The sequence below is a fragment of the Girardinichthys multiradiatus genome, chromosome 13, assembly GCF_021462225.1.
Source record: "Girardinichthys multiradiatus isolate DD_20200921_A chromosome 13, DD_fGirMul_XY1, whole genome shotgun sequence".
In the NCBI taxonomy this organism is placed as follows: Eukaryota; Metazoa; Chordata; class Actinopteri; order Cyprinodontiformes; family Goodeidae; genus Girardinichthys; species Girardinichthys multiradiatus.
The window spans coordinates 13878618-13905181 of NC_061806.1; the positions used below are offsets into that span (position 1 = coordinate 13878618).

At 40.6% G+C, this 26564-nt stretch overlaps 1 protein-coding gene across 2 annotated transcripts; it reads left to right on the forward strand.

Moving 5' to 3' along the window:
- The first annotated feature begins 5110 nt into the window (after positions 1-5110).
- On the forward strand, positions 5111-26272 carry si:dkey-166k12.1 (solute carrier family 22 member 13). 2 transcript variants are annotated; one of them, XM_047383203.1, is made up of 11 exons: positions 5111-5181; positions 6065-6744; positions 10780-10883; positions 12653-12807; positions 18746-18914; positions 19061-19175; positions 24353-24459; positions 24546-24757; positions 24912-25020; positions 25109-25321; positions 25528-26272. In XM_047383203.1, the coding sequence occupies exons 2-11, from the start codon at positions 6403-6405 to the stop codon at positions 25622-25624; spliced, it is 1623 nt and encodes a 540-aa protein (XP_047239159.1). In that variant the 5' UTR covers positions 5111-5181; positions 6065-6402; the 3' UTR covers positions 25625-26272. The 2 variants fall into 2 exon arrangements, with proteins under 2 accessions (XP_047239159.1, XP_047239160.1); XM_047383204.1 differs by lacking the exons at positions 5111-5181; positions 25528-26272 and having other exon boundaries at positions 5235-6744; positions 24912-25015; positions 25109-25317.
- Positions 26273-26564: the final 292 nt, after the last annotated feature.

A 26564-nucleotide genomic window follows, 5' to 3' on the forward strand; every position in this document is an offset into this window, starting at 1 on the left:
TTGAACAGCGGACACATTGGTGTCGTGCAGCCGGCGATGCCAGGCTCCTGCGGTGGCTGCACAGGCCGAGTTGCGCTGAGGTGCGAGGGCCTTCAAGGCTGCTTGCAGCTTTAATTAGGCCCGAGCAGGAAAACTGCAAGGGCCTATTGTAATCGCTCGAATTCTTATTCTTTTTTCCGGGGACTTTTGGCGGGGCAATATGGGAACTTTGCCATGCCCCAAAGCTCACCAAATTTTACCCAAAATTGTCCCCCGCGTGAAATTTTCGTTCTTTAATGTCGTCGTCAGTGGGCGTGGCCAAACCACGTAGCCACGCCCCCAAACGTGAGATAGGCCGAACTATAAAGCGTAGAGATGTGAAATTTGGCACAATGCTAGAGCACCTCAAAAGAAGAAAAAAAGTCTCTTGGGGGTATGCCCTAAAATGCACAGGAAGTCGGCCATTTTGGGTCAAAGGCCGATTTTTGCCCGTTTTTCACTTTTACTCACCTCGAACTTTAACGAACTCCTCCTAGGGATTTTGAGCTATCGGGTTCATATTTGGCCTACATGCAGTTTAGGGATGGGGGATTAAAATGTATCAAAATCGTGAGTTTTTGGTCATGTTTAGGGGGCGTGGCCGGGGCACAAACTTAGCGTTCGCGCCGAAAGTGAAAAATTGCAATAACTTTCCCAAAAAAATTGCAAATCACACCAAAGTTGGCAGCAAGGAGGACCTTCGGGTTCCCGACAATCCTATGGGGTCATATGCTGACATCATCAAAGCCACGCCCCCTCAGAACAGGAAGTCACTTTTTTCACTTGGAAAGTTGCCTCTTTGACCCTCTTGACCCAATCAACTTTAAAGTGTGTCAGAAGACAGATAACTAGTGGGTCTAACTTCGTTTGAGGTACAGTGTCTTTTCATAAAAGGGCGTGGCCGTGGCGGCGCCGCGAATTCAGACGTCACACCATGGCCATACGTTTGCCTCTAATTTCCACATAGATCATCTGATCTGCTTCACATTCAATGTGATTGATCCTTGTCCAGTCCCCCACAAAGATCTGATGACATATTCGGTGGGCGTGGCCTAATTCGTCCACAGCGCCCCCTAGAATATTTCAAAAAATCAGCCCCAAGCCATGCTTTGACCGAGGATTGTGAAATTTGGTACACATATGTCACTTCTTAGGACCTACAAAAAAGTCTCTTGGAGCATTGGTCCAAACCCCACAGGAAGTCTGCCATTTTGGATTGAAGTTGCCATTTTGACCCTGTTTTGACCGTTTCTAACCCGCATATCTGAGCGAACTCCTCCTACAGCTTTTGACTTAGAGACTTGAAAATCACTCAGTATATTCTTAAGGGATTGGGGATCAAAAGTTATCAAAAGCTTTTTGATACATGAAAGCGTGTGGGCGTGGCCACGCCTCAAAATATGACTTCTTGCCATAAAACACTACATTGATATAGCTCCTACAAGGAAAGTCACAGACAAATGAAACCTTCTGGGATTGATCTGCCTCTAGGCCTCAACAATATTCACTGATCAGATGCTGACATCATCGAAGCCCCGCCCCTTGACAACAGAAAGTGTCCCGTTTTCCTTTACAGAATCAGTGTTTGATGTTCTTCACCTAATCAATGTGAAACTGTCCCAAGTAACAGATAACATGATGGTCTTAGACAGTCGCCAGTACTTACTGCTTTAGCTGGAGAGTGTGGCTATGATGGCGTGCCGTATTATGATGTCACGCCACGGCCATACGTTTGCCTCTAAATTACACAAGCATGGTCCGATTCACTCCAAACTGAATATTCTTGATCTTTGTCAGCCCCCAAACAGCTCTATTGGATTACATTTAAATTTGGATCAATAGCGCCCCCTAGGACACTTCAAGGGCTATATCTCCCTCATACATCATCGGATCCACTTGAAATGTAGTATACATGATCATGAGTTAATGATGGACATTTTGACACAGTCAATTGATGATGTCGTTTTAGCCCCACCCACAAACAAACAAGTGAGTGCAGCTTCCATCTGGAAGGTCAGATTTACTCGAAATTTTGAATGCTTTTTGCCAGACTGAAACTCTGCATGACCGAAGATAATATGACATGTTGCTCAAAGTGCCACCTACTGGCGACGTGTTTAAGTGACGCAGTGTCATCGTATGTGGCGTGTAGGAGGCAATGCCAGGCTCCTGCGGTCGCTCAACAGCCCGAGTTGCGCTGAGGGGTGCGAGGGCCTTCAAAGCTGCTTGCAGGTTTCTAGTTATTATTATTTCTATAGAGGGTCAGATATTCAAAGCACAACACAGGGAAAACAAGCTGCTGGAAAATTATTATAAAGGAAATATTTTTTATATATTATTTTTTGTTCTTGTTGCACTTGTAACACCAACATTAAAACAAGCCTAAAGCATTATGCTGCCACCACCATACAGTTACTACAGTGGTCTTAGACCTGAAAGCCTCACCTTAACCTGACATTTTGGTCGAACAATTCAGTCACTGTATCATCTGACCATAAACGTTTTCTCCAGAAGATTCATCCATGTTGGCAGCTGCAAATGTCAGTCAAGCTTGTGGATATCAGTTTTGGACCAGTGGCCTCTTTCTTGGTTGGCACCTTTTCCAACCACAGCAAAGTAGAACCTGGTGTTCCTATAGTTTCCAGTTCATGGCAACCTTGAGGCATGGTTGTTACTGAACATCCAGTCAATTAAGCTTCGTTTGGGTCTTTGTCTAGAGCTTGGCAATGTGGTAACATTTTGAATAACTTCTACTTAATAACAATTATTGACCTAATTGTCTTGGAATCTGCAGTTGCTTAGAAATGACTCCAATGTATTCCAAACTTGTACAAATCTACACTATATTCTCCTTCTTAGATCTCCACTGGCTTCTTTGGACTTCTTTTGGCAAATAATTTTTATGCTGGCAAAGACAAACAACCTGCTCCAATCAATTGTTGTTATTGATTAGACATAGGGCTTAGTCTTGACAAGTTCAAAGCCATTGTATCCCTCAGGTCTACTTAATAGAAGATGTATATAAAGGCATGTATATACTTGATCTTGTAAGTATAAGGATGACGGTGTATGGATGGGAAAGAATTTAATCTTAGCCATACAGTCCAACTTGTGCACCTAGTTCCATTAATTATTCCAATCAGGAAAAACAATGGTTCATATCAACCATTAGAATCCCTGAATTACTGTGATATTCAGGCCCATGTTGAATAAAAACTATATATAAGATCTGTAAGTGTGTGTGTGTGTGTGTGTGTGTGTGAATTACTGAATGGAAAACACATTGTACAACACTGTGTAGAACCTAGAAAGGGTTTAGGGTTTAAGTATGGACATTTTAGAACGTTCTTCATATTTTCTGTTAGGTTGTTCAGATTTCTATTCTGATGCTTCTGCGTCTGTTTTTAAAATTGTGTTTTACAAAGTGTATATATTTTCTTTTTTGGAAATGCTATTCAGGGTTAGTGGTTTTTGTTTTGTCTACTTCTAGTACTGTAACCATAATGTTTTTCAGCATTCAAGGTTCTTCTTTATCTGCATTCAGTGATCCAAACCAAAACCAGTTATGTGCTTCAGCGCTTCACCTTTCCGATTACTGTTTCTTATGCAAAGTACAGCTGATTTCGAGTGACTATTTGAAAAGCTCCAAAACAAAAAGAGCCTCCAATGGATTACTGTGATCAGAGCTTCCGAATAAACCTTCTGTTCTCAACATCAAGTTATAAACCTTTTACAGCATGTAACACAAGAAATACCTACGACATTAACCCTGCAAAAAGACCAAGTCCATATTCAATATTTCAGGATAAATACTCAGCCCAATAAAAATCCAGAACCAAATCCTACTGGAAATGTGTGGCAAAACTTGATTATTTACATTCAAAGACACTTTCCTTCCAAAACTCCTGTAGCTTGAGCTATTTTGCAAAGAGGAGTGGGCAAAAGATGGATTGTCTAGATGGGCAAGGTTGGTAGAGACATACCCCAGCTGTAATTGCAGCATACGGTGGTTCTACAAAGTTTTAACTCAGAGGCTGAAATACAAATGTATGCCACACTTTTAGATTTTTATTTCTAAAAAACTGAAATGTATCATTTTCCTTTCCACTGCACTAGCCACTTTGTGCTGGTCCGTCACATAAAATCACTGTAAATTACAACAAAGTGTGTAGTTGTAATTTCACAAAGCCTCATACTGTCAATACAGAGGACTACTTTGCATTTTTACACAAAACAAGATATTAAGTCTCTGTCTAAACAGCAGGTGAGAACTTAATTAATAATTACCACCAAGTTTATTTGAAGTTATTGTCACGGAGTGACATTTTGGACTTTGTCTTATGGTTTCTGTGATGGTTTATTTTGTCTAGATGTTTCTATTATGTTTATTTGTCTGTTTTGCTCCTGCTACCGCCTCCTGGTGTTTTGTTGATTTCCTCCCTTACCAAGTTTTCCTTATGGTTCTATTATTATTACTCTCTATATTATGGTTCTTTGTTCTCCTGGATTCTTTAGCTCCTCTTTTAGTATCTCTGTGTTTATTTATGTTTGGTATTTTTTTCACCTTGCACTCTTCTTGTTTTTCTAGTCTATGTTTTCTGTTCCTCCCTGTCGTTATTCCCTTTCTGTGTTTTTATTCTGTTCTGTCTAGCTTAGTTCTTTATGTTTAGTTTCTAGTGTTCCAGTTCTTCTTCCTGTTAGGTCAGCTTGAGTTATTGTTTACTTTTATTCTAGTCCTCTGCTTCATTCTCAGTTTGTTCTTTCAGTGTTTGTTTGTTTACTTGTAGTCGGGGTTTCTTTATGGTTTCCTTTTGCTTAGGCCTTAGGTTCTTGTTATTCTTCTGTTCCTTCCAGTTACTCTGTTTCATTAACCTCTTGGTTATTCTAGATGTCTTATGTTTTGGTTTAGTCTATTGTTCTGCTTAGGTCTATGTTTCTCTTTATTGGTTAATCAGTTCCACCTGTCCCTTCAGCCTCCCTGTCTCCTTGCCACACCTGTTCTGTGTCTCTTTGATTATCTTCCCTTTGTTCTCCTCTCACGTCTCCCTGTATATTAGTTGGTCTGTGCTCTTTGTTCCCTGCTGGTTCCTCTGTTTGTTCACACTCTGTTCTGCCTGTTCATTCACGCACAACCCTCATCCTTGCCATGCTCCTGTATTGTCAGTAAGTTGTTTTGGATTCAGACTCTGGTCACTACCTGCAGTGTGTTTTTGTTATGGTTTTGATATTTTGACTAAACTGAAGAATGATTGAAATGCTGCGCCCGAGCTCTTGTCTGCGCTTCGGGCCACCCCAAAACCCCACTGTGACAGTTATTCAAGAAACATTAAGGCTACTAAAGCTTCCATGTTTTTTTATTTATTTTTTTATTTTTTATTGTGAGACCAATGAAACAAAGTGTCAAGAAAAGCAACCACAAGATTAGTAAAGGATCATTTTAAATCAAATCTTCATTTTTCAGTTTAAATTTGTCTCTGAGATATGGGTGGACATAACAGGACAGACTGAAAAACACCCAGTGATTTTCTTCTCATAAGAAATACCCACTAGGACCACCTGATCTGATAAAACAGTAGATGGCAGCAGAGAGCTGGTGTGGACCAACGGCACGTGTTACACGACCAATTTATGCAAATGAGGTGCAATAAAACGGTAATTGCACTTTGGATCAGCGTTGGGTGTAGTGCAACATGTGCGTCATAATTCAGAAAACATGCACATTGAATATTGTGTAATAAATGTGCTCGTATGATGATTGAATCCATACATTGGATTGTCTAGGATTTTGTAACGATGCATGGTCCTGCCCTGTACAGTAAGCAGCACATACGTCACACCACCCGCGCCTCCGCTCCCATTTATGCGTGTTTTCATCCACATTCTGCTTCAAGAGCCCAGAAGACACAGCACATGCGGGTTTGAAGGATGCGTGACTTCTTGCACTTTTTATTCTACTATTCTTTTAAATGATGGCTCAGATTTAAGCGTTGAATTACAACCAGTTTCTTGCTCCTCCGGCTGATGAATCTGCATGCTTCGTTTCCAGATGGTGCAGAGAAACTTTGATAAAAGGTGTTTTCACGCGTGGATCAGGAGAACTCAGCATATAGAGAAAGCAAGCACACAGCTGGGAGGAAGATGATATCGGATTGGGATTAATTCAGATCGCTTGAGGACTGCTCACTGTTTTTTTTTTTTTTTTTTTTTTATGATTCCACTAGATATGGAGGAAAAGATTCACCTTGTTTATCACCAGAACATCGCAGTTTAGCCTCACTGACTCGTTATCTGGTGCTCAGGTCAATTATCAGTCGGCCTCCCCCCTTCAGATCCACTCCAATAGGAGCAACTTTTCACACTTTAACCCAGACCTCCAACCCGAAGATGAATTTTGACCAGATCCTCTCTGCCATCGGCGGCTTTGGGAAATACCAGAAGATTTTGTACATCTGGATTTGTTTACCTCAGATCCTCCTAGCCTTCCACATGATGGTGAGCATCTTCACCGGGGCCACGCCGCCCTATCGCTGTCGGGAGAGCTCCAGCTCAGGAGTTGAGAATCAGACTTTACTCCTCGATGCAGGCGCAGGGAACCTGAGTCTCTCGGAGTCCTCCTGCTTCTCCTCGCAGGTGCTGCTGCAGCAGGACAACCTGACGGAGCGCGTCCCGTGTGCCCACGGATGGGTGTACCGCAAGGAGACCTTCCAAAGCACCACTGTCACCGAGGTACTGAGGATGATCAGATGCAGAAACAGCTCAACACAAGAATACATTCACTCTGCTGCATTGGAACAAGATAATCTGTCCGTTTTTTTTTGTGTGTTTGTTTTACTAATTTTCCATTCATCTTTTTAAACAGCTGTTTTTACTTGATTTTAGTGGTTAGTATTTTTTTAATGAATTGGTGCTTTTTTGCTAGGAATAATTGTATTTGCTTATTTACCGATGTGAAGTTACCAATGAGTGCAATGTTTTTTGGCGATGCATTAAAACCCTCTGTCCAAAGCAAATTTCTTCCAAGGGAGACAATCAAAGATAAATTTGACAGATAAGTTTCATAATGGCTACATTTTAATTGACTTAATAAGAGACTCCTTTAGGTAAATAGTGGGACCCATACTGATTCTAGATGTGTTGTAGAATTTAAACTGGTTTTCTCAAAGCCCATAGATCCACACAGGGTGCCTACTTGGAAATGCAATATTGGTTGCTTTTAGTCAACCCAAATTGGTCCCATACCAGAACCCCATTGTGTGCCCATTTACACTTAGTGCCCCCCACTGCTTGAACTTAATTATATTCACAAACAGATTGTCATTGTTGGACAAACACCTTATACTTTTTTAAAAAAAATTAGATTTTTCAGGAAATAAAAAAAAAAAACGACTTTCTTCTAAATGCAAATTCATGCTGTTTAGTCAAAGACACGTGCTGTTTTTATTACTTTTCAATAGTTATTGAATGTAAATTGTTTCTGTTGCAGCATTTTGGGCTCTCGATACAAAAAAAGAGGGAGGTCAGAGTGATATGAACGTTTGTTAGTACTGTAATACCTTGATGGGGTAACCTTTAGTCACTAATGATGCAAAAGTTAGCATCTGATTTGTAGCTTCTTGTAAACCATTTTAATAAGTATGAACTAAAATTGATCATCTCCAGTCTAACTCTAAAGTACTTACACTGATACTTAAACATAAAGTCCTACACTGATCATGATGCTTCAAAACACAGTTTAAGCTTTATGAAACTTTTCTGTGAAAAGGGTAAAATGGAGAATTTCAAAGGTTTTTTAGCACTAGTAGCACATCAGAATGATACAGGCATAAATATGGACCAGTCAAACCTGGGCTGGAATATTCTGCACTGATTAGATTCTTTTAAACACAGTTTGTTATTTGTGAAACCTGGTTAAAAATAGTTTTAGATTATCGTGTTCTAGATTTTGAACTAGGGATGATTAATTGTAGTCCAGAATACTTAAATGAAACGCTTAAATAACTCTTTAGTTAAGCTCCCAGTCAGTAGCTATGAATCAGATACCAACTTTAGCAATATCCGTGTTGGACGACCATAATTTCTTACAACACCTTGACATAGCTCTCTGCATTTGTAAACTTGATCTACTTGGCCCTCTCGGACAACTACACACTTCTATTTCAACAATTTTTAGGTCACCCGAATATATAGGTTTCACTATTGCTCACAGGGGCCGATATTGCCCTGGTTTATACAACATCTACTCAGAGGAGAAGAAGAAAATAGCTGAAGAATTTTAATTGATGTATTTTATCATTGTTGTCCCTGAGAGATACACATTGTGAAAACTGTAGATTACTCGTCATTGTGTTTCAAGCATTGTTATTGTTTTTCTTTTTCTAGTCAAGATCTGCCCTGTCATTTTCTTTATCTGCTGGTTGTTTGGCACAATCCTCTGGCTGGGAGTATTGTTGTTGCTGACGCACATAACACCCACCGTTTTTACAAAAATCAGGGAGCATGAGGGTCCTAGCAGACTCTGTTGAGCTGGTACAGACGATGAAATTTATGCTGACTTTGTTGTCGAACGAACAGTAGAGCAGACAGGGATGTATAAATAAAGCCTTACACTGTTCACAATCAGAGGAGTTGTCAACTATCTATGGAGGGACCTTGTAAAAAAAATCAATAGAAAACTTGTTTCCAAAGCTACTGAAGGACCCAGAGGGCCAATGGAATGGCCCTCTGGGTTGTGAGCAACACTGAAAACCACCACTGCTAAGTAAGCATTTATTATGGCAACTATTATAGAACTAATTATAGAACTGCACCAAAACTTGACCAAGTATGTAGGAGCAAAAACACTACTGTGTATGAATATGACACGTGCTACAAACACACTCAGACAGGCACACAAACACACACACTATGTGCAACAGACTTTCTGACAGAGACAAACCAACCACAAACCACACAGATATTTTTTGTGGTTGTTTTTGTGCTTCCATAAGGACCTGCTACAAATAGTTTGCAACATTTTAGCACATTGGGGTCATTTTGGCTCTCTTGCTCTTTGGTTTAATTTCCTGAGCCCACTTTTTTATAAAAACCCTCTAACTTTGGTATTTCCTATTTACACTGGGATGCTTTTGGATCTACTTGTAGCCACATTTGTTTTATATGTTTCTTTTGTTTTGTGCCACATTTGTGACATTTTGTATCTCAGTTAAGAGGTTCTCTAATGTATTTCTGTGTGTCTCCTCTTTTTGTGTCAGGCTAGCAGTGTTTAAGCACAAATCATGAAAACAGAAAAGCTGTAGAAATTAAAAAGAAAAAGTAAACATGATGAAAAATATTTGTTTTAACACACTGAGTGGACTTCAGGGTGAAGCTCTAACTTTTACATAATTGTTTGCAAGTTGGATTCTCCAGCCAATGGAGTTATAGGACGTATAGTACCTTTCAAACATGTTGAACCTTTGCAAATTACATCACGTTTAAGTCACTAACATCAGTGTTTTTTTTGAGAGTTTATGTGATAGATCAACAAAAAGTAGTTATAATTCAACGATGGGAGGAAAACAAGAAAAAATCTGTAAAGTGTGGCATGCATTTGTAATCAGCCCTGCTTGCTTGAATAAGTAAACAAAATCAAATCCATCATCTCGAAATAGAGACACATTATTACAACATTTATGCATGACTAAGCATTGTTTAGACAAACAGACAAGTGGACCTGAGTAAGTCTGGAGGAGTGGCAGTGATCCACAGCTCAGGTGTACTCCACAAATCTGACCTTTAAGAAAGAGTGGCAAGGAGAAAGCTGTTATTGAAATTAAGCCATAAAAAGTCCTGTTTGCAGTTTGCTACAAGGCGTGTATGTGACACAGCAAACATATGAAAGAAGGCAGGAAAGCCAAAACTTGGTGTAGCACAAAACTAACACTGCACATAACCCCAGAATATACCATACCAACAGAAAAGCATGGTGGTGGCAGCATCATGCTGTGGGAATGATTTTGTTCCATGGTGCACCTTATCTTTAAAATGGAAACAGTGCTGAGGCAAGGAAGGAATTTTCCAATAAAGACGATTAAAAGTCTAAGTTTACTAAATAAAATGCTAAAAACTTAACTCTGTGGATGTACGAAGCTAGTAGAGACTAAGTCCTTTTTCAGTTGTGATGTGTTCTACATAGTGTTGACTCAGGAGGGGCTGAATACAAATGCATGTCAAACATTTGTATTCATAAAAAATGCTGATTACCATGTGTCATTTTTTTCCCACTTCACAATTGTATCTGCTGTGCGTTGGTCTTTCTCAAACAATCCCAGTGCAATACATTGATGTCTGTGGTTGTAACATGATGAAATGTGAAAACATTCAAGGGCTATGAATACTTTTGTAAAACTCTAAATGAGCCCCTCACACCTTATATTTCAGTTCTTCACCAGAATTCTACAAAAAAGCTTCTTAAACGTCTCATGTCTAACTTCTTCAGAAAGACTCTTTTTTTTTTTTTTTTTCTTTGATTAGAAACATTTAATCGTATCACCAAAGAAAACCTAAATGCTTTGTAGGCATCCCTTCATAAGCAAATCATATTTCTTTGTCCAATTATGAATCCTTCTGTGGTGTCTTACATGATGAACATGTCTGACAACAAACAGCCACAAAAGTAAAACCTGCACGAAGACACATTCCACCTGGACACACTCATCTGTAAATGAGAAAACAAATAGGATTCAGTAACAGTTTAAACTATTTGCTTTCTTCTTCTACCAGTGGGACCTGGTGTGCAGCAAAGCAGGACTGAACAGTCTCGGATCATCCATCTACATGTTCGGCCTCTTGGTGGGGTCTGTGCTGTTCGGAGCCATGGCTGACAGGTAAGGCTGTGCAGCTGTCTTTCTGCCCTCAAATCCCTGACTCTGCGTCAGACGCTAGACTCTGGCTGATCCAGGCAGATTTTCTGCATCAAAGCATGGTTAAAGGGGCGGTCACAGCTGGAGTCCTTAGGCATGTGGTTGTTATGTGTAAGCAGGGCAGCTGACAAACCGCGGCGAGTTAGTTCAAGAGTTAAAAATTCTCAAGCCGGTTTGACTCAAACTGGCGAATAGGGCTGACCTTTTCTTGTTACCTCTGCAAAAACCAGCCAACTAGTGTCTGGTTGGTGTTTGTTTTAGATATGGAATCTTCTGAGAAATGGTACAGTCTCTTCCTAATAAAAACAAAACAGTAAATTCAGGAAAATATAAAAGTAGGAGTAGGGGTGCAAACGTACAGAATTTCTTTGATTTAAATATGCTATGACTAGAATAGAACTGACTGTAGATTTGGTTTGATTATTATTAAATAATTAAGGATAATCAGGAATAGCCAATAGTTTGAAGTAGTTTTTGATATAGAGACAATCAAATGTAAGAGTTATTCCTCAATGCACCTTAAAAGTCCAGCTGTTGGGATATTCTGTCTTCTCACAGGGATTCCTGTTGTGCAGCATTTTAGCCTGGTTGTTACTACAGGCACCAGGATTTCAACCTTACCTATTTGTTTCTCCAGTACCTGTGGTGTTCACATTTGACTTGAAGTTGTTTTAAGGATTGAAAAGTGATCAGAAACCTTTGGTCCGGTCCATCTTTCTTTCTTCTTCATCACTGTATTTGAATAAAATACATGGGAGTGTGTATGTGTTAAAAAAGCGTTGTATTTGTTAGGAAGACGTGAGTCAAACAGAAAGAGCTGTATCGAACATTTCCGTTACATACTCATGTAGCATTACACCCCAAAGTAGAAGTGAATGAAATATGTCTTAAATCTGCACTTAATTTTGAATACAAGCTAAAGTAGACATATAGAGTTAAAAGGCCATGTTAATTGTCACTTACAAAAATGAAATCATCATATTTATCTTTAATACTTTTAACATATATACATGTGATATATTTCCTGTATTATTCAAGTAAACAACCAAAAAATATGACAGAGGGAAGAGTACCGGTATATAAAAAAATCAAAAACAAAACACAGTGAACTGTTTGCACAAGGGGGCACACCCTTAAACTAATATTTTGTTAAACCAAATTCTGCTTTAAAAATCTTTATTCAGTCTTGTCGGGTACACACATGTCAGAGAAATATAGAAAATCCGATTAGCCATAAATAAAGTTCAGTTGTCCTAGCAGGATTTTCCTGACTTAGGTTATATTGTATGTTTCATGTCATGGATCTAAGTCCTAGAAAATGTGTTATAAATGAAGACGTGTCTGAATAAGATACTACTAATTGCCTATGAATATCTGATATGGCTGGATATTGTTAAAAAATCTATATGATGGAATGAATGACTTTTATCATCAGACTAAGGGAAGCTATCTTTACCAGTAAGTTGGAAAAACTGACATAAGACGCATTGGAAGACACATTGGTGGAAGACTGTGGGCAACGTACTGAACATCTGCAACCAGGATTATGCTATTTGGGTGAGCTTTTAGAAAGTTGGCTTGCAACTGTAGGTTTTTCATTGGGATTCTATGTGATAAACCATCACAATTAAGGCACAGTGCTCAACATGTGGGAAAATGATACAGTAGCAACTCTATTAGTTGAAAGAGGTTTTCCATCTGAGTCATGTCCATCACTCCTCTCTCTGTTGAAGGTACGGCCGACGTTTCGTCCTGCTGCTGTCCATCGCTCTGCAGACTGTGCTCGGAGTTGCTGTAGCTTTTGCACCCAACTTCCCAGTCTACGTGATTCTTCGCTTTGCTGTCGGGACCACCATATCTGGAGTCATTATCAATGCTTTCGTACTAGGTATAAACTAAATGATCCCACTCAAACACAAACAAGACAGCGCACAGAATAGGATCAGGTCTGGAACAAATGTACAGCTGTTGAATTGAGAAGATATTGAAATTAAAGATAATCACTGGCTGGCAAAGAGACATAACAAGCCACAAAGACGAATGCATCTTTTATTGTAGCATAATGTCACACTGTTAAATTAGTGAAAACTTTAACTTTTAGTTTGAGTACATTTACATTTGACATAGCGCATATTTCTATTACCCAATCTTCAAAATGGGAATTGGAAGAAAACCTGCCATTTATGTTACGCAGATGTGTGTTGCTTTACATTTTACAGTCAGGACATGGCTACCAGAAAATAGCTGCTTGCCTAAGTTTGCCCAAATCTACACTAAGAGCAATGGCAAAAATGCTTTTAAAAGTTGTAGCAAACAAGACTGGATTGGGACTATCCCTTGTCACCTTGCACAGTGAGCAGAATAGCATGTAAGGTATAGAAAACATATCCGAAGCTCAATGTGGGACAACCGCATCAAAAAGTGGCATCTTGGGTTCACCAAGTTTCCATAATATCCTTTTTTTTTTTTTTTAACGGTGTCCTGTCCAGCAGAGTAGCGCTCAGAATTGTTGTCGGAGTACCAAGAAATTGCCCAACAGATCTACTTTCACAAGCGGAGCATCACAGCTAATGCTTTAAAGCTCTGCTTGATATTTATAAAATAAACTTTATTATACACTTCTTTGGGAATATTTCAATTGTTACGGAGACTGAAATAAAAAGGAAAAAAGAGGCTCGAAAAAAGGGGGAGAGGGGGCAAAAGGGAAAAGGGGAGAAAAGGAGGAAGGAGTGGAGGAGAGAAAGAAGGATGAAGAGAATACAAGATTTTTTTTTTTTTAACAAAATAGTACATGGTAATTCTGAATATAAAATGTACTTAGTGAGAGTTGCAGCCCAATATAGAACATCTGTGTATCTGTCAACAACTGAAGCTCAACACCTGTATGAGTGTGGACGCGCTTTTGTATACAAGGTTTCTCCACAAAAATAGGTCGGGCCTATGTACAAAAGAGGGGTCCACATGGCTCAAACCAGCCCGCCAACAAGAGCCGCCCCAGGACGGAGCAGTCCCGACCCCCCAATGAGCTCTGATCCCCATGAGTCTCCCACCCCCAGTGAACCCCAACATGAACCTCCCCACAGGGCCACCCCCAACAAGGACACCGATATCGAACACATGCTCCTGAACCCAAACGGCACGAATCCCCTCCTCCACAGGGGGACACCCCCACAGGTGAATTCCATAGCCGAGAAGCCGATGAAGCCACACCCACACAGCACAAGCTCCACACAAAGCACCCCCTGTGCACCCCGATCCCCCACCACACAGCGCGACGCAACGCCAAGGCAAGGGCCCCGCACAACATCACCCCCGCCCACTGGTGCAACAGGGCAGACCCCACCGAGCACCACACCCACAACAGGACCCCCGACCTCGCACCATGATGGGACAAACTCACCCACCAAGAGGTCCCCGGCCAGCGTCAGGCACCCAGGGCCAGTGTCCCCCACCACACCCCCCTCAGCCACAAAAAAAGACTACATCACTGCCACTCCAACGACCGCCCAGGGAGAAACACTATCCAGCTCAGCTCCACCATCGCCGCCCAGTCGATCCAAATGCCGGTGACCCCACATCCTAGAAGTGGACACAACCCCGCCACCCCACAGGCTGCAGCCCCTCCACGCCATACCCCAGCCCACCACCCCGATCCCCCCGGACATGACAACCAGCAGAGCAGCACACCGCCAAGCCCGCCCAACCCCCCCAGACACCGCCAGCAGCTCCAGCACACCAGTCCACGAGAGGGATACATGCACCAGCCGGGTACCTCGGCCATGCAGGCCAACCGCTCCAGGCCAAGCACAACCCGCCAGCCGCCCCGGTGCAGTCACAAGACATGCTCCGCCGCCCCACCCACTCGACCGCCAACCACAGCCCGGCGCCCGACCATGGGCCAGAACCATAGAAGGAAGGAGTGGAAGAAGGCCATGGCAGCACCAGTTACCGGGTGCCCCGCTAACTCCACCCCCAAACCCGGGCGCCCCAGCCTCCCAGCCACCTGCATCCCTGCATGGTGCACCACGGCCCACCCGTGCAGGCCAGCCCCTCCACCAAAGCGGGGCCACATCCCAATCAAGGCCGTGCACCCCCCAGCCGGCAGACCAGGACCCAAAGCCAGGGGCCGAGATCCAAGGGAACCCAAGCGACCCCGAGAGAGCCAAACGCCAGCACCAGACAAGACCCGACCCCCAACCCAAGCCCAGACCCGACTAGAGGGCCCACTCCCTCTCCCGGCCTCCGACCACAGATGGGAAATGGCGAACGGGGGTGTGAAAAGACCCCAAGCCTGCCTCCGCTAGCTCAAATGTGGTGTTGATGTGTGTTGTTGTAGTGTGCATTTAAAAAGAAAAAACAGTGAGGAAGAGGGTCTGCCCCACCCCGGACACCCCAAATGCCCCAACCCAGACACCCCCCTAAATCCGCCACAATGCCCCACAGGATGAAGACAAGGGTGCCCCACCCCCACTAGGTGATGGAGCTGATTAAAGGAGCCCAGAGAGATTGATCTGACATGGAGGCAGAGGCTGTCTCAAGGCTTATTTCATCCAACAGAAAATTTCTATACTGATTAATATTAAGAAGGTTTTTATTTTTCCAGTTCATGAGGATAGTTTTCTTAGCAATGCATAAGGCAGTGAAAACCATGTGAACTGAATTTGTCTCTATGATGACATCCTCTAAGTTGCCCAACAGGCAAACTGAAGGGGAAGGTGAAATATTACATCTCAGACACTTTGATAAGTCTTCACATATCAAGCACCAGAACCTCTGAACGGGTGTACATAACCATAGTGCATGGATGTAATTGTCTGGTATATTGCTTGTGCAGTGTAAGCAAGTATTAGAAGGTTCCAAGCCCATCCTGAACATCTGTTGATCTGTATAGTATGAAGGATTTTATATTGTATTAATTGCAAACTGGGGTTACTTGTCAGTTTAAAAGTTCTGGAACATATCTGAGACCAGAATGTTTAGTCAAAGTTAACTGATAAGTCCACCTCTCATTTCGTAATAGGAAGGGAAATTGATTCATCTATATTAGACCGTGTCCTGTATATTTTAGACATTAATTTGGGGGGTTTGAGTTTTAGGAACTCTAGTACACTTGATGGCATTTGTAACCCAACGTTTTAAGTCTAAATTTATTTTTTATTATAGATTTAATTTGTTGATATTCTAAAAATATATTCTTGTCCATCCCGTATTGTATAATTAATCTGTTAAATGGGATGAACTGAATTCCTTCAAATATATGTTCCAGGTATTCAATTCCTTTACTCCTCCAATATGGAACATTTATCATATAATTTTTTTGTTTGATGTCAGGGTTGTTCCAAATGGGTGTATGTCTACATGAGATTAGTGAAGACCCTGTCATTTTTAAATATTCCCACCATGCTTTCAGAGAGGTGCTGACGTTGAGGCTTTTGAAGCATACATGCCATTTTATATTTGAGCTAATAAATGGTAAATCGGAAACCTTTATATTATTGCATAATGTCTGTTCTACGTCTAGCCAGGGTTCATCTAGAGGACTGTGTTTAAACCATTTTGAGATGTAATGTAGCCTGTTAGCTAAGACGTAAAGATGAAAGTTAGGCAGATCTAGTCCTCCTTTATCTTTGGTCTTTTGTAGTGTTTTTAGGCTAATACGTGAGGGCTTATCTTTCCAGAAAACTTTAGTGATGAAGGAGTCCAGAGATCTAAACCAGTCAGATGATGGTTTATTCGGAATCGTTGAAAATAAGTAATTGATTTTTGGCAAGACCATCATTTTTATTGAAGCAACCCTGCCCATGAGTGATATGGGTAGAGATTTCCATCTAGCAAGATCATCTTCCACTTTTTGTAAGACCGGGATGTCATTTAGTTTAGTTAAATCTGCCAATCTAGGAGAAACGTTAATGCCCAAATATGTAATATTCCCTGACTGTAGTTGTATATTAGGAAAATTGTGGAAAGAACAATTAATTGCAAGAACTGTTCATTTTAACCAATTTATAGAATAGTCTGAAATTCTTGAGGAAGAATTTATCAATCCAATTACCTGAGCGACAGAGGTTTGCGAATGCTGGAGAAAGAGTAATACATCATCTGCATAAAGACATATTTATGTTCAATATTCCTGCATTTGATGCCTTTAATATCTTTAGTTTGTCTGATTGCTGCTGCTAGTGGTTAAATAAAAATAGCAAATAATGAGGGGGAAAGTGGGTATCCCTGCCTGGTGCCTCTCTGAAGACAGAAGCGGGAAGATGTTTGATTATTTGTTCTGATACATATCAGAACAAATGACCAAACATCAGAAGTCTCCATAATATCCATTAGACCCCATCTACTGGCCAACCGGTATGGTACACATGACGTTGAAAACCCTTTTCTTTACTACCATTATAAATGTAAGCATGTTTAGTTCAGCCAGATAAGATTAGGATGGAATATTTTGGGCAACAAACACTTTAGATGGAAAATAAAACTAAAGTAAATGATTTAATATGTGTAAAAGCATCTTATGCCCATTGTTAATTATGGTTGGGGATCTGTGATGCTGTGGGCTTGTTTATCCTTTAAAGCCACATGAACCTTACTGGAGTGCAATGTATCATTAAATCTTTATAATAGACATTAAACAAAATAAACATTCTTACTTTCTCATTATACTCAACATGAGTTGAATTGGGTCTTTCAGCAAGATGATGTTGAACTAAAGTCTTGGTTACTCTTAGTGGAAAGCTGCAGGCATCCAGTTAAGGATGAGTCTTCACTTGTCCTTTTGTAGTTTTATTAAGTTCTGTTCAGTTTAGTGCTCATTAGAGTTCCATTGTCTATGGTTCTATAAAGTACACAGGTTAAAGAACCAATTAGGATATTGGTCACAGAATCTGTGCAAAGTATTCATTCAACTTAGAAATAGTTCAAAACAAATAATAAGCAGTAAACTAAATCCTAGCAATCAAAGATAACTTCAATATCTAGAATAAAGAAGATATTAAACATTTATATAAATAATAGTCAAATCTACATAACCTTCCATTAATTTTCTTCCACATTTGTCAAGCAAACATACTATATTGAATTAGCTAAATACAACTGGACTTAGTTTTAGCTTTGTCATTCTCATCCAATAAATAATATTAAACTTTCTAATTAGTATTTGTTTACAGCTTGCTGCACACACACACACACACAAAGCTTTCCTCCATAGCTTAAGTAACTTTAAACAAAGTCCTTCATAGTCTACAGCCTGTGCTGCTGCTCTGGAAAATCCCAGAATATTCAGGCTTTGATTGGCTGCAATTAACTGTGATTGGCAGGTGGGCCAGCCAATGACAGTGCAGAGAAGATTTTAATGTACAGGCAGGCAAACTTCTAATCCATTCCATGGCTGTTCTATAGGCAAAGAGGGGTGCTACACTGTGTTCACAGCAGAGGTGCCAAAAAGGGTGACATAGGGATCAAAATTTACTTTCCAATGTTTGATATATTTTTTCTTACTGAATTGTACCAATCCCACAGCAATAAAATATTAATCTATTTTCACACATCTTTACCAGGGGTGCCATGAAGTGTACAGTGTGCTGTTTGCATTACAGAAAAATTATTATAATTAGGTTTTAATTATTTACACTAGCAGCAGCCATTGCATGTCACCTGTGTATTATTTCTTCTGGGAAAGTATTAATTCATTGTTTTCTTTTTAATCCTTGCCACTTTATCCTCCACCTCATAGCCTCAAGCCTCAGTCAAACCCCATGCCTATGATTCCCCCTTTCCTATCTTGTCCTCTTGCCTCCAAAACCTCCTTAATGTTTCTCCCCCAGGTACTGAGTGGACGTGTACCAAGAGACGTATGCTGGCTGGCATTATCACAGACTACACCTTCGGCCTGGGTTACATGCTGCTTGCAGGGGTGGCCTATCTGATACGGGACTGGAGAAAGCTGCAGCTCGCTATATCGGCCCCAGGCTTCCTGCTTATCTTCTATATACGGTGGGAGGTTCAACCAGCATCTAAACTTTGGATCTACTGTGCATTCATGCTATAGATGTATGCCCTCTCTGTGGCGCGCCCTCTCTGTGGCGCTCATTTCCTCCTCTCCCCCTATATCTGCCTCTGTGTGCTCTGTCTCCCATCAGGGTGCTCCCCCAGTCTGCCAGATGGTTACTGGCCAACGACAGGACAGAGGAGGCCATCGCACTCCTCCGCAAAGCAGCACTTGTTAACGGCCGGGTTTTACCTCCTGCTGTAAAGGTGCGTGCTAAACAAGCCAGGTTGGGCTCCCTGTATCTCAGAGAATATACTTTAAAATATGTTTGTTAGTTAATAAATCACTGAATGGCTTAGTACCAAGGTATATTAAAGATTTGTTGTCATTATATCAACCTTCCAGACCACTCAGGTCTTTTGGTTCATGTCTACTTCGTATCCTTTAAATCAGAACCAAACATGGAGACGCAGCTTTCGGTTCTTATGCTCCACTAATCTGGAACAAATTCCCAGAAAACTCCAAAAATGATGAAACCCTGAGTTCTTTTAACTTAGGGTTAAACACCCACATGTTTAGGGTTGATTTTGATTGTTCTATTTAAGCTATTAACTGAAGCACCATTAATTTCGGTCTGTAGTCCAACTTTTCTTTACTTATCTTTATTATGCCACTGCAATGTACTTTTTATGTTTTTTTCTTATGCTTTATGCACTAAGGCACTTTGAATTTGCTTGTTAAAACCATGGTTCGTCCATCCCACCAAGTCATAACAAAGGGGCCAAATAATTGTCAATCTATGGGAATGGGAATCGCGTAGTCCTCTCTGTAGTGTCCTTCCTATTATTCCAATTTGCAGCTATACCTTACAACACAACTGAGAAGGAATAAAACCTTTGGGTATTGTTCCTACTGAGAAAGCATTACCCACACAGGACTGCTTTCAGCTGCTTATTGTACCTACTCAGTCTCCAGTCTCAGAGGAGCCAAAATTGTACTTGTGTTTTTATGTGTTCAGGGAACACAATGCAACATTAATCTGATGTTATGTCAATCAAGAAACCTAATAATTAGAATCCTGATCGGAGGCTGAAACATAGACTCAGCATGAAAAAAATCAGGAAGGCGAACATTGTTTATGTATTTAGTTCCTCCAGTTTCACAGACTCCACTGTAACTGGGGGAACCTATATTTCTAAAAACTGCTTTAGAGAAATTGGATGTAAAACATGTAGTAGATGACTAGTCAATGTCTGAAAGCCTTGGACATTACCAGTTTGGGCCTTTTGGTGCTGAGGACTTGATGTGCTGTTTGTTTGTGGGTCTTCTTTGTTCAACCTTAATTAAATGTAAAGCACTCTGAGTTGCATTAAGGTTAGATAATTACTTAATCATTGCTGAACATTTCATGTCCTCGACTGCAGAGGATCTTCTTGAGTCATCATTCACTTAGTATGGAGAAGACCTTTACTTTGAGCTGCCCACCGTTGTGGCTTTTTTTGCATCGTGTTTTTACGGAATAGATGGTTCCCAAAAGACCGGACCGGAAAAACTCCGGAAATGCGCCATGTTGATACAAAGGAAATGCATTATGAGGGGCATTACCATGGCTTTTATGCATTTGTTTTGTTTATTTTTGTGAGCTATTGCTTTTTCAAGTGCTGGAGTGCGTTACAGAGACACTTCTGTATAGATGGATCTGTATAGATCCATATGAGGTGAACAAATGTAACATGTTAGCAGTCACCTATAAAGACAGTCTGAATTATTTAATTCACAAAAAAGTGCTTACGCTATAGAGAAACCTCGGTCCTTGAAGTATTCTGGCCCTTTTAACCTTTTTTTCAAGTACATGTGGTGCAACAATAGGAAATGTGTACATTTGTACATCTACATATTGTAGTTACATTTCATACTTTGTGCACATGCAAATTTTATTACGTTTTCTTTGAGTGAGATTGACAGCGTTTCATGTTTGTTATGACACACAAATAAATTATACTGAACATGTTTAAAGGCTTTTTACTGAACTATGTTAAGTTATATCCTCATAGTTTGATTCTGCTTTCAGGACTAACACATTATTAAATACAATGTAACTGTGAGTAATTCAGTCCTACAAGATAGAAACAGTTTACAAGCATTCAGCACTGAAATGCACTGATCCCTAAGGCTCTGATAGTTGTTGGAGGTATTTGTTGGAATTATGATTATCGATTAATTAATATTTATCAAGAATTATAATTAACAATCATAATTTGACAAAATTAATTTCTTAACCAAAATCCTCATTTATGAATCGAAGACCAGAGATGTCTTCTGGGGTTGTAACTGTGGTTCAACGCCTTTGATAATTACAAACGTTAAATACTCGGTAATAATTAATAACTATTACCAGAGATGTCACTGTTTAATCAACCGTTTCTACCGAAACGTGGGGAACATTTAAACTTATTTTGACTGACGAATCACTCTTGCACAAAATAAACAAAATAAACTTAATACGCCTTCTCTTTATCTATGTGAATATTTATTAAATCACAGCCTGATACAATTTGCTCTTCTGATTTAATAATCTTCACCTACTCAAATATGCAAAGTTCTACACTAAAAGAGGGTAAAATATCTAACTAAACAAAATAAAGCAAAACAGCAGTGAGTGTGTATGGAATCAATCAGCAGTTATGGCCAAAGTGATAATATGACAAGGGAATATGATGTTGAACGAAGCTTTGGGAGCGCAGCCCGCCAGAAAGTGTAGCTCAGTGAAATGCACAGTCATAAAACATCCCCCAACTATGGGCGGGAGTGAGCACATAGAGTTATAAAACTTTTGGCGGCAAGCTAGTAAGCAGTAAAGTTGAAGACAAAGAAAATGGTGAATTTCCCCATGAGGTTATTATAACAGTTCAGTTTCACAGTGCACCTGCGCGCAGGTGTTTGCACGGTAAAGACACACTTGCGAGCAAGTTTCAAAGCAATGGCATGCACATACAATTCAGAACTCATTAGATTCTAAATGGCAACTCTAATCGCACAAAAAGTTCCTACTCTATCCTGCCCACGCTATCCTTGACAAAGAAATAAAGGAAAAATAAAAAAAGATAGGTTTTACTTTGTTGGAGTCTTCCTTCTGAGCAGAGGGAGAAAGGAGGAAGGGGAAAGTTGGACGTTAATGTGCGTCCACAGTTAACTTCGGGAAGAGCGGTCAATCTTTGACCTCCTTGGCAAAAAAGAAAAATGTGATCTGACCGTCAGCAGTCGACTAGAACCAAGCAAGGAGGGAAAGTTGCGTCTCCTTGCAACTCCGTGGTTTTGGTTACGTGTTAAACTCACGTCTTCGATCGGCAAAGTGAAATTTTTGGCCTTCTCATTCCAGAAACCTTATTCATGAATTTTTCATTGGCCAACGAAGGAGAATAAATGAAATCCACTTGGGACTCTTCTCCAGAAATTGATGCACTTCAGTTACTGGTCCGGTTTCCAGCGTGAAAAGCAAAGCAAAGCCCCGTCATATCAGCTGCAGTGGCTGCTGGGTTTTGTAGGACAGACTATCCTGCGGTACAAAATTGCCGATGGAAAGGCATAGTGGCGTCCAGCAACGTGCAAATGGTCCAATATTCAGCAAACAAGTGGTCCAACATATTATTCAAATAAACAGAGCAGAATGTAACACATGTAAGTCTTTATTTTCTAATCCCAAACAGCTTGACAAGCTACATTAAATGTACAATAATAGCTGTAGTCTGATATGTCACAAATTGGCATCTACAACAGCATATCTCATAACATTGTTGTAGTTCTCCTAATAAACAGTTGGTTGGTCAAGCACAATATAACATCAGTTAAATGCAGTAAAATGACTTCTGGTTCATGCACATTGTGAAGGTCCAGCAAGGGTCTGGCTGTGTTGAACTTGTCCTCTGTGTGACACTAGTCCTTTAACCTTTCATAACTGTTGTAATAAGAAGGAAGAGTGCATAGTGCTATTATCAATAGAGAGACATAAATAATGCAGATGTTAAAGCACAATAACAATAAATGGCTGAACTATGTCACATAATGCTCTACACCATCATGACTCTGAGTGAAAAGCATTTTTGTTTGGTATTTTATTAATTACAATGCAATATAGTTTATTATTTCAATATTTATCATTACTATCACAAAACAGCAACATTTCCCTATATATTGTTCATCAGATTACTATTACTACATAATCTGATTACAGATACATGACTGACAGCGTCACAGTTTGGTTCTTGATTGAAACATTTGAAAATGTCCTTACCACTAATAAAGATATCAGAGCAAATTCGGGCCATATTTATTGGCTTGTGTTTCCAGCCAGTCACACTCGTCGACACAGGATGCTTAGTTGCAAAGTTTGCTCACCTTCACTTCTTCTGATTCTCGGTATGTAATGAAAACTTCTCTTTACTGCTTTATCGCCTTTGTTTTTACACCCTTGAACCCAACAATACACAACTGTCATAGTTATCTCATGTGCGACCAAACGAATTTGGAAAGCTGCTTCTTTACTATCAAAATGGTGCACCCATGATCATTCTGTTACTTGGTCTCTCTAAAGAAATTGCCCTTATGTGTATGTGTGTACATGGTTGTTAGTTCTGTGTGTTTCTGTGTTGCCCGGTAATGGACTGGCAACCTGTCCAGGCTGTACCCCACCTCTCGCCCAGTGACTGCAGGAGAAAAGTATCAGCCCCCCCTTCCTCCGCTCCCCCACGCGACCCTGCAAGGATAAGCGGGTATAGAAGAAGGATTTTACAACACAAAGAAGTGCAAAATTGTGAAGTGCAAAGAAAATGATACATGCTTTAGGTGTGGCATACATTTGTTGTCACCTTCCCTTTATTAAAAGACACAGTCATCCTATAAAAGTCACCTAATTACTTAAAGTCTATTGGTGTGTAATTTAATCAAACAGCCTCAGGGGCTCAGATTTTTAATTGTTAATTATTTTGAAAACCATGGACCCTTTTCCTTCCACCTCATAGCTATGTGCTACTTTGTGTTGGTCTATCAAATCCCAATAAAATGTATCACAAGGCTGTGTACCTGGGCCTTTCAGTGTAGTTGTTGCAATTCTCCACTCCTATTTCTGTGACAGCTTCGCTTTTTTCAAGCAACTGTTGGCACCCTTTATTTCTTAGTAAAGGGGGCCAATTTATGTGCTGCAGATCACATAAAAAGCCACCAAATGGAAATTCCACAGTTTAAATGAACTCCAGACAACTGGCCATGAAACCTCCTATCAGCCACATCGTTTACTACTTTTTTGTGCCTCTGAAACAGAGGGACTGAACTTTCATTTCACCTTTGGCTTTTGAGATCTTGAGTTGGTTTTTACAAGATGAAAGACATGAAATGCAGTATTATCCCAAAGTTTTTGACGTACTTGTGTGTCCATTTGCATTTTCAGACTGAAAAGTGGGAGTTTTTAGGTGGCTCAAAGCGAAGTCACTCAGCTATGGATCTAGTCCGGACACCGCAGATGAGAAAGAGAGCCATCATTTTGTTCTACATCTGGTATGGTCTGTCTGTCATTTTCAGTGATGCTCAGTGTTGTTTCCTCTTCTTTCACTATCCTGTTTCTCCTGTGTTTGCAATCACAGGTTTGTGAATGTGCTGGTGTATTATGGGCTGTCCCTGGGTGTATCCCGGTTAGGGACTGACCTCTACCTGACCCAGTTTGTGTTTGGGCTGGTTGAGATCCCAGCTCGGACTCTGGTCCTCATCGTCCTGCCCTTCACCCGACGCTTCACCCTGAGTGGCTTCCTGGCTATCGGGGGTCTTGCCTGCTTGCTGATGCTCGCTGTCCCTGCAGGTATGAGGCAGACCAAAGTTTGGATGATAGCAGCAGGAAATCTCTTTCTTCTGTCTGTCTGTGAAATTTGAATCTGAAAAAGTATGGAAAGGTGGAGCTAAAAATATACATAGAAACTTTGCTCATGAATATATGGCAAATTTTTTGTCTGTAGATCATCCCAATGTCTTCACTGGGCTTGCCATGGTAGGGAAGTTTGGTATAACGGCCTCATTTGCTGTCATCTATGTATACACTGCTGAGATTTTCCCAACTGTGGTAAGGTAGGACTTCTACGTTTTTCGCCAATTGATCTAAAGTTTCCACAGAGACGCCCCCCTGCAGCTTCTGTCCTCGGTGCTGTACCTGCAGGCAAACAGGAATAGGTGTGTCCAGCATGTTTGCGAGGATGGGAGGAGTACTGGCGCCCATTATAAACATGTTGCATAACCACAGTCCCGCTACCCCCCTCATCATCTTCGGCACTTCCCCACTTCTGGGTGCCGTTCTCGCCTTGGCATTGCCTGAAACTGCTGACCGACCTCTGCCGGACACGCTGGAGGACGCAGAGAACTGGGATGTCAGGTACTACGGCTAGACTCAGGGTCACCCCCTTTTGTTTTCATACCCCTAAATAAAACCTCTTGCACAGCTTTGTGTGTTCTATTAAATAAAATCCCAATAAAAAATGTGTGGCTACTTTAAAGCATAATTTCTAAAAGTTCAAATTGTATGAATACTTTCCCAAGGTGCTGTTAGAAATGTTTTGTATATATTTTTATCTCCGGAAGGTCGGTTCCCATTTTGGAAAACCTTGAACCAGACGAAGACTTCGGCTCACCCGACAGCAGCTCTGAGAAGCAGGAACTGCAACATCTAGCGAGCTAGAACTTATTTGCATGTGACAACGATGAGCCCCTCCCAACAACCAAACATTTTACAGCCTCATCTCTGATATCCAACACATCTTCTATGCAACTACACACCAGGATGTGATTATGAACTCTATGCAAGAAAGCCAGACACATTCCACACACCAAATCAGCACAAGGTGTTCACACACTCTCACACACACACACACAAAGAAAGTATTTAGCACTCCTGCCAAGGCCAATAAAAAGCTCAATGTTTAGCAGGTAAGAACCAACAGTCAGGAATAGTTACAGTTTACACTTTTTTATATCCGTCATCCAGTTTCTACATTTAACCCAGTTTTATGAACTGGAACGTCTTACAGTGTCCTATAGATGCGGGGAGGTGGAAAATAACTCACCTTGAGAGTTTGCACAGAATATTTGTATATTTGTACCTTTAAACATTTTTACGGTTTTCTAGAACAGCATTCAGTACCAGGAGAACTGCCGGTCCAGTGCTAATGCAGCACACAGGTCTGGTAAACCTCTGTTTATAGCTCTGTAGAGTCACGGTGAAAAGCAAAAAACACCTTTCAGCACTAAGGTTTTATGTATAAGGACATAAAGTTATCTGGTGTTAACCAGGTCCATAAATTCAGTTCGTACAACCTCAGATGAATAACATATTTTATAGTGTCATTATTTATTTGAAATATTTATTTGAAAGTATTATATATTATAACTTAACATTTTTGGCTCTCAGATGAGTTCGTCATTTCTTCAATTTGCTTCAATTCGAGGATGGTACACATTTATTTTGGAAAAGCTCTTTGGTATCAGTATTGCAGATGTGGTGCAGGGCTTTCGATTCTTATCCTGTTGCCTGACCCAGTTTCATTAACCCTCCACTACAGTGTGCGATAGCTGTTCTGAGATGATTCTTCTGATAACCTGTGTTTGGGTTTCTCAAGAGC

Excerpts from the sequence above, each read along its gene's own strand:
- si:dkey-166k12.1 (XM_047383203.1), top strand. The coding sequence starts at position 6,403 with ATGAATTTTGACCAGATCCTCTCTGCCATCGGCGGCTTTGGGAAATAC. Across the intron at positions 18,915-19,060 it reads CTGCTTATCTTCTATATACG|GGTGCTCCCCCAGTCTGCCA; the intron begins GTGGGAGGTTCA and ends GTCTCCCATCAG. Across the intron at positions 19,176-24,352 it reads TTTTACCTCCTGCTGTAAAG|ACTGAAAAGTGGGAGTTTTT; the intron begins GTGCGTGCTAAA and ends TTGCATTTTCAG.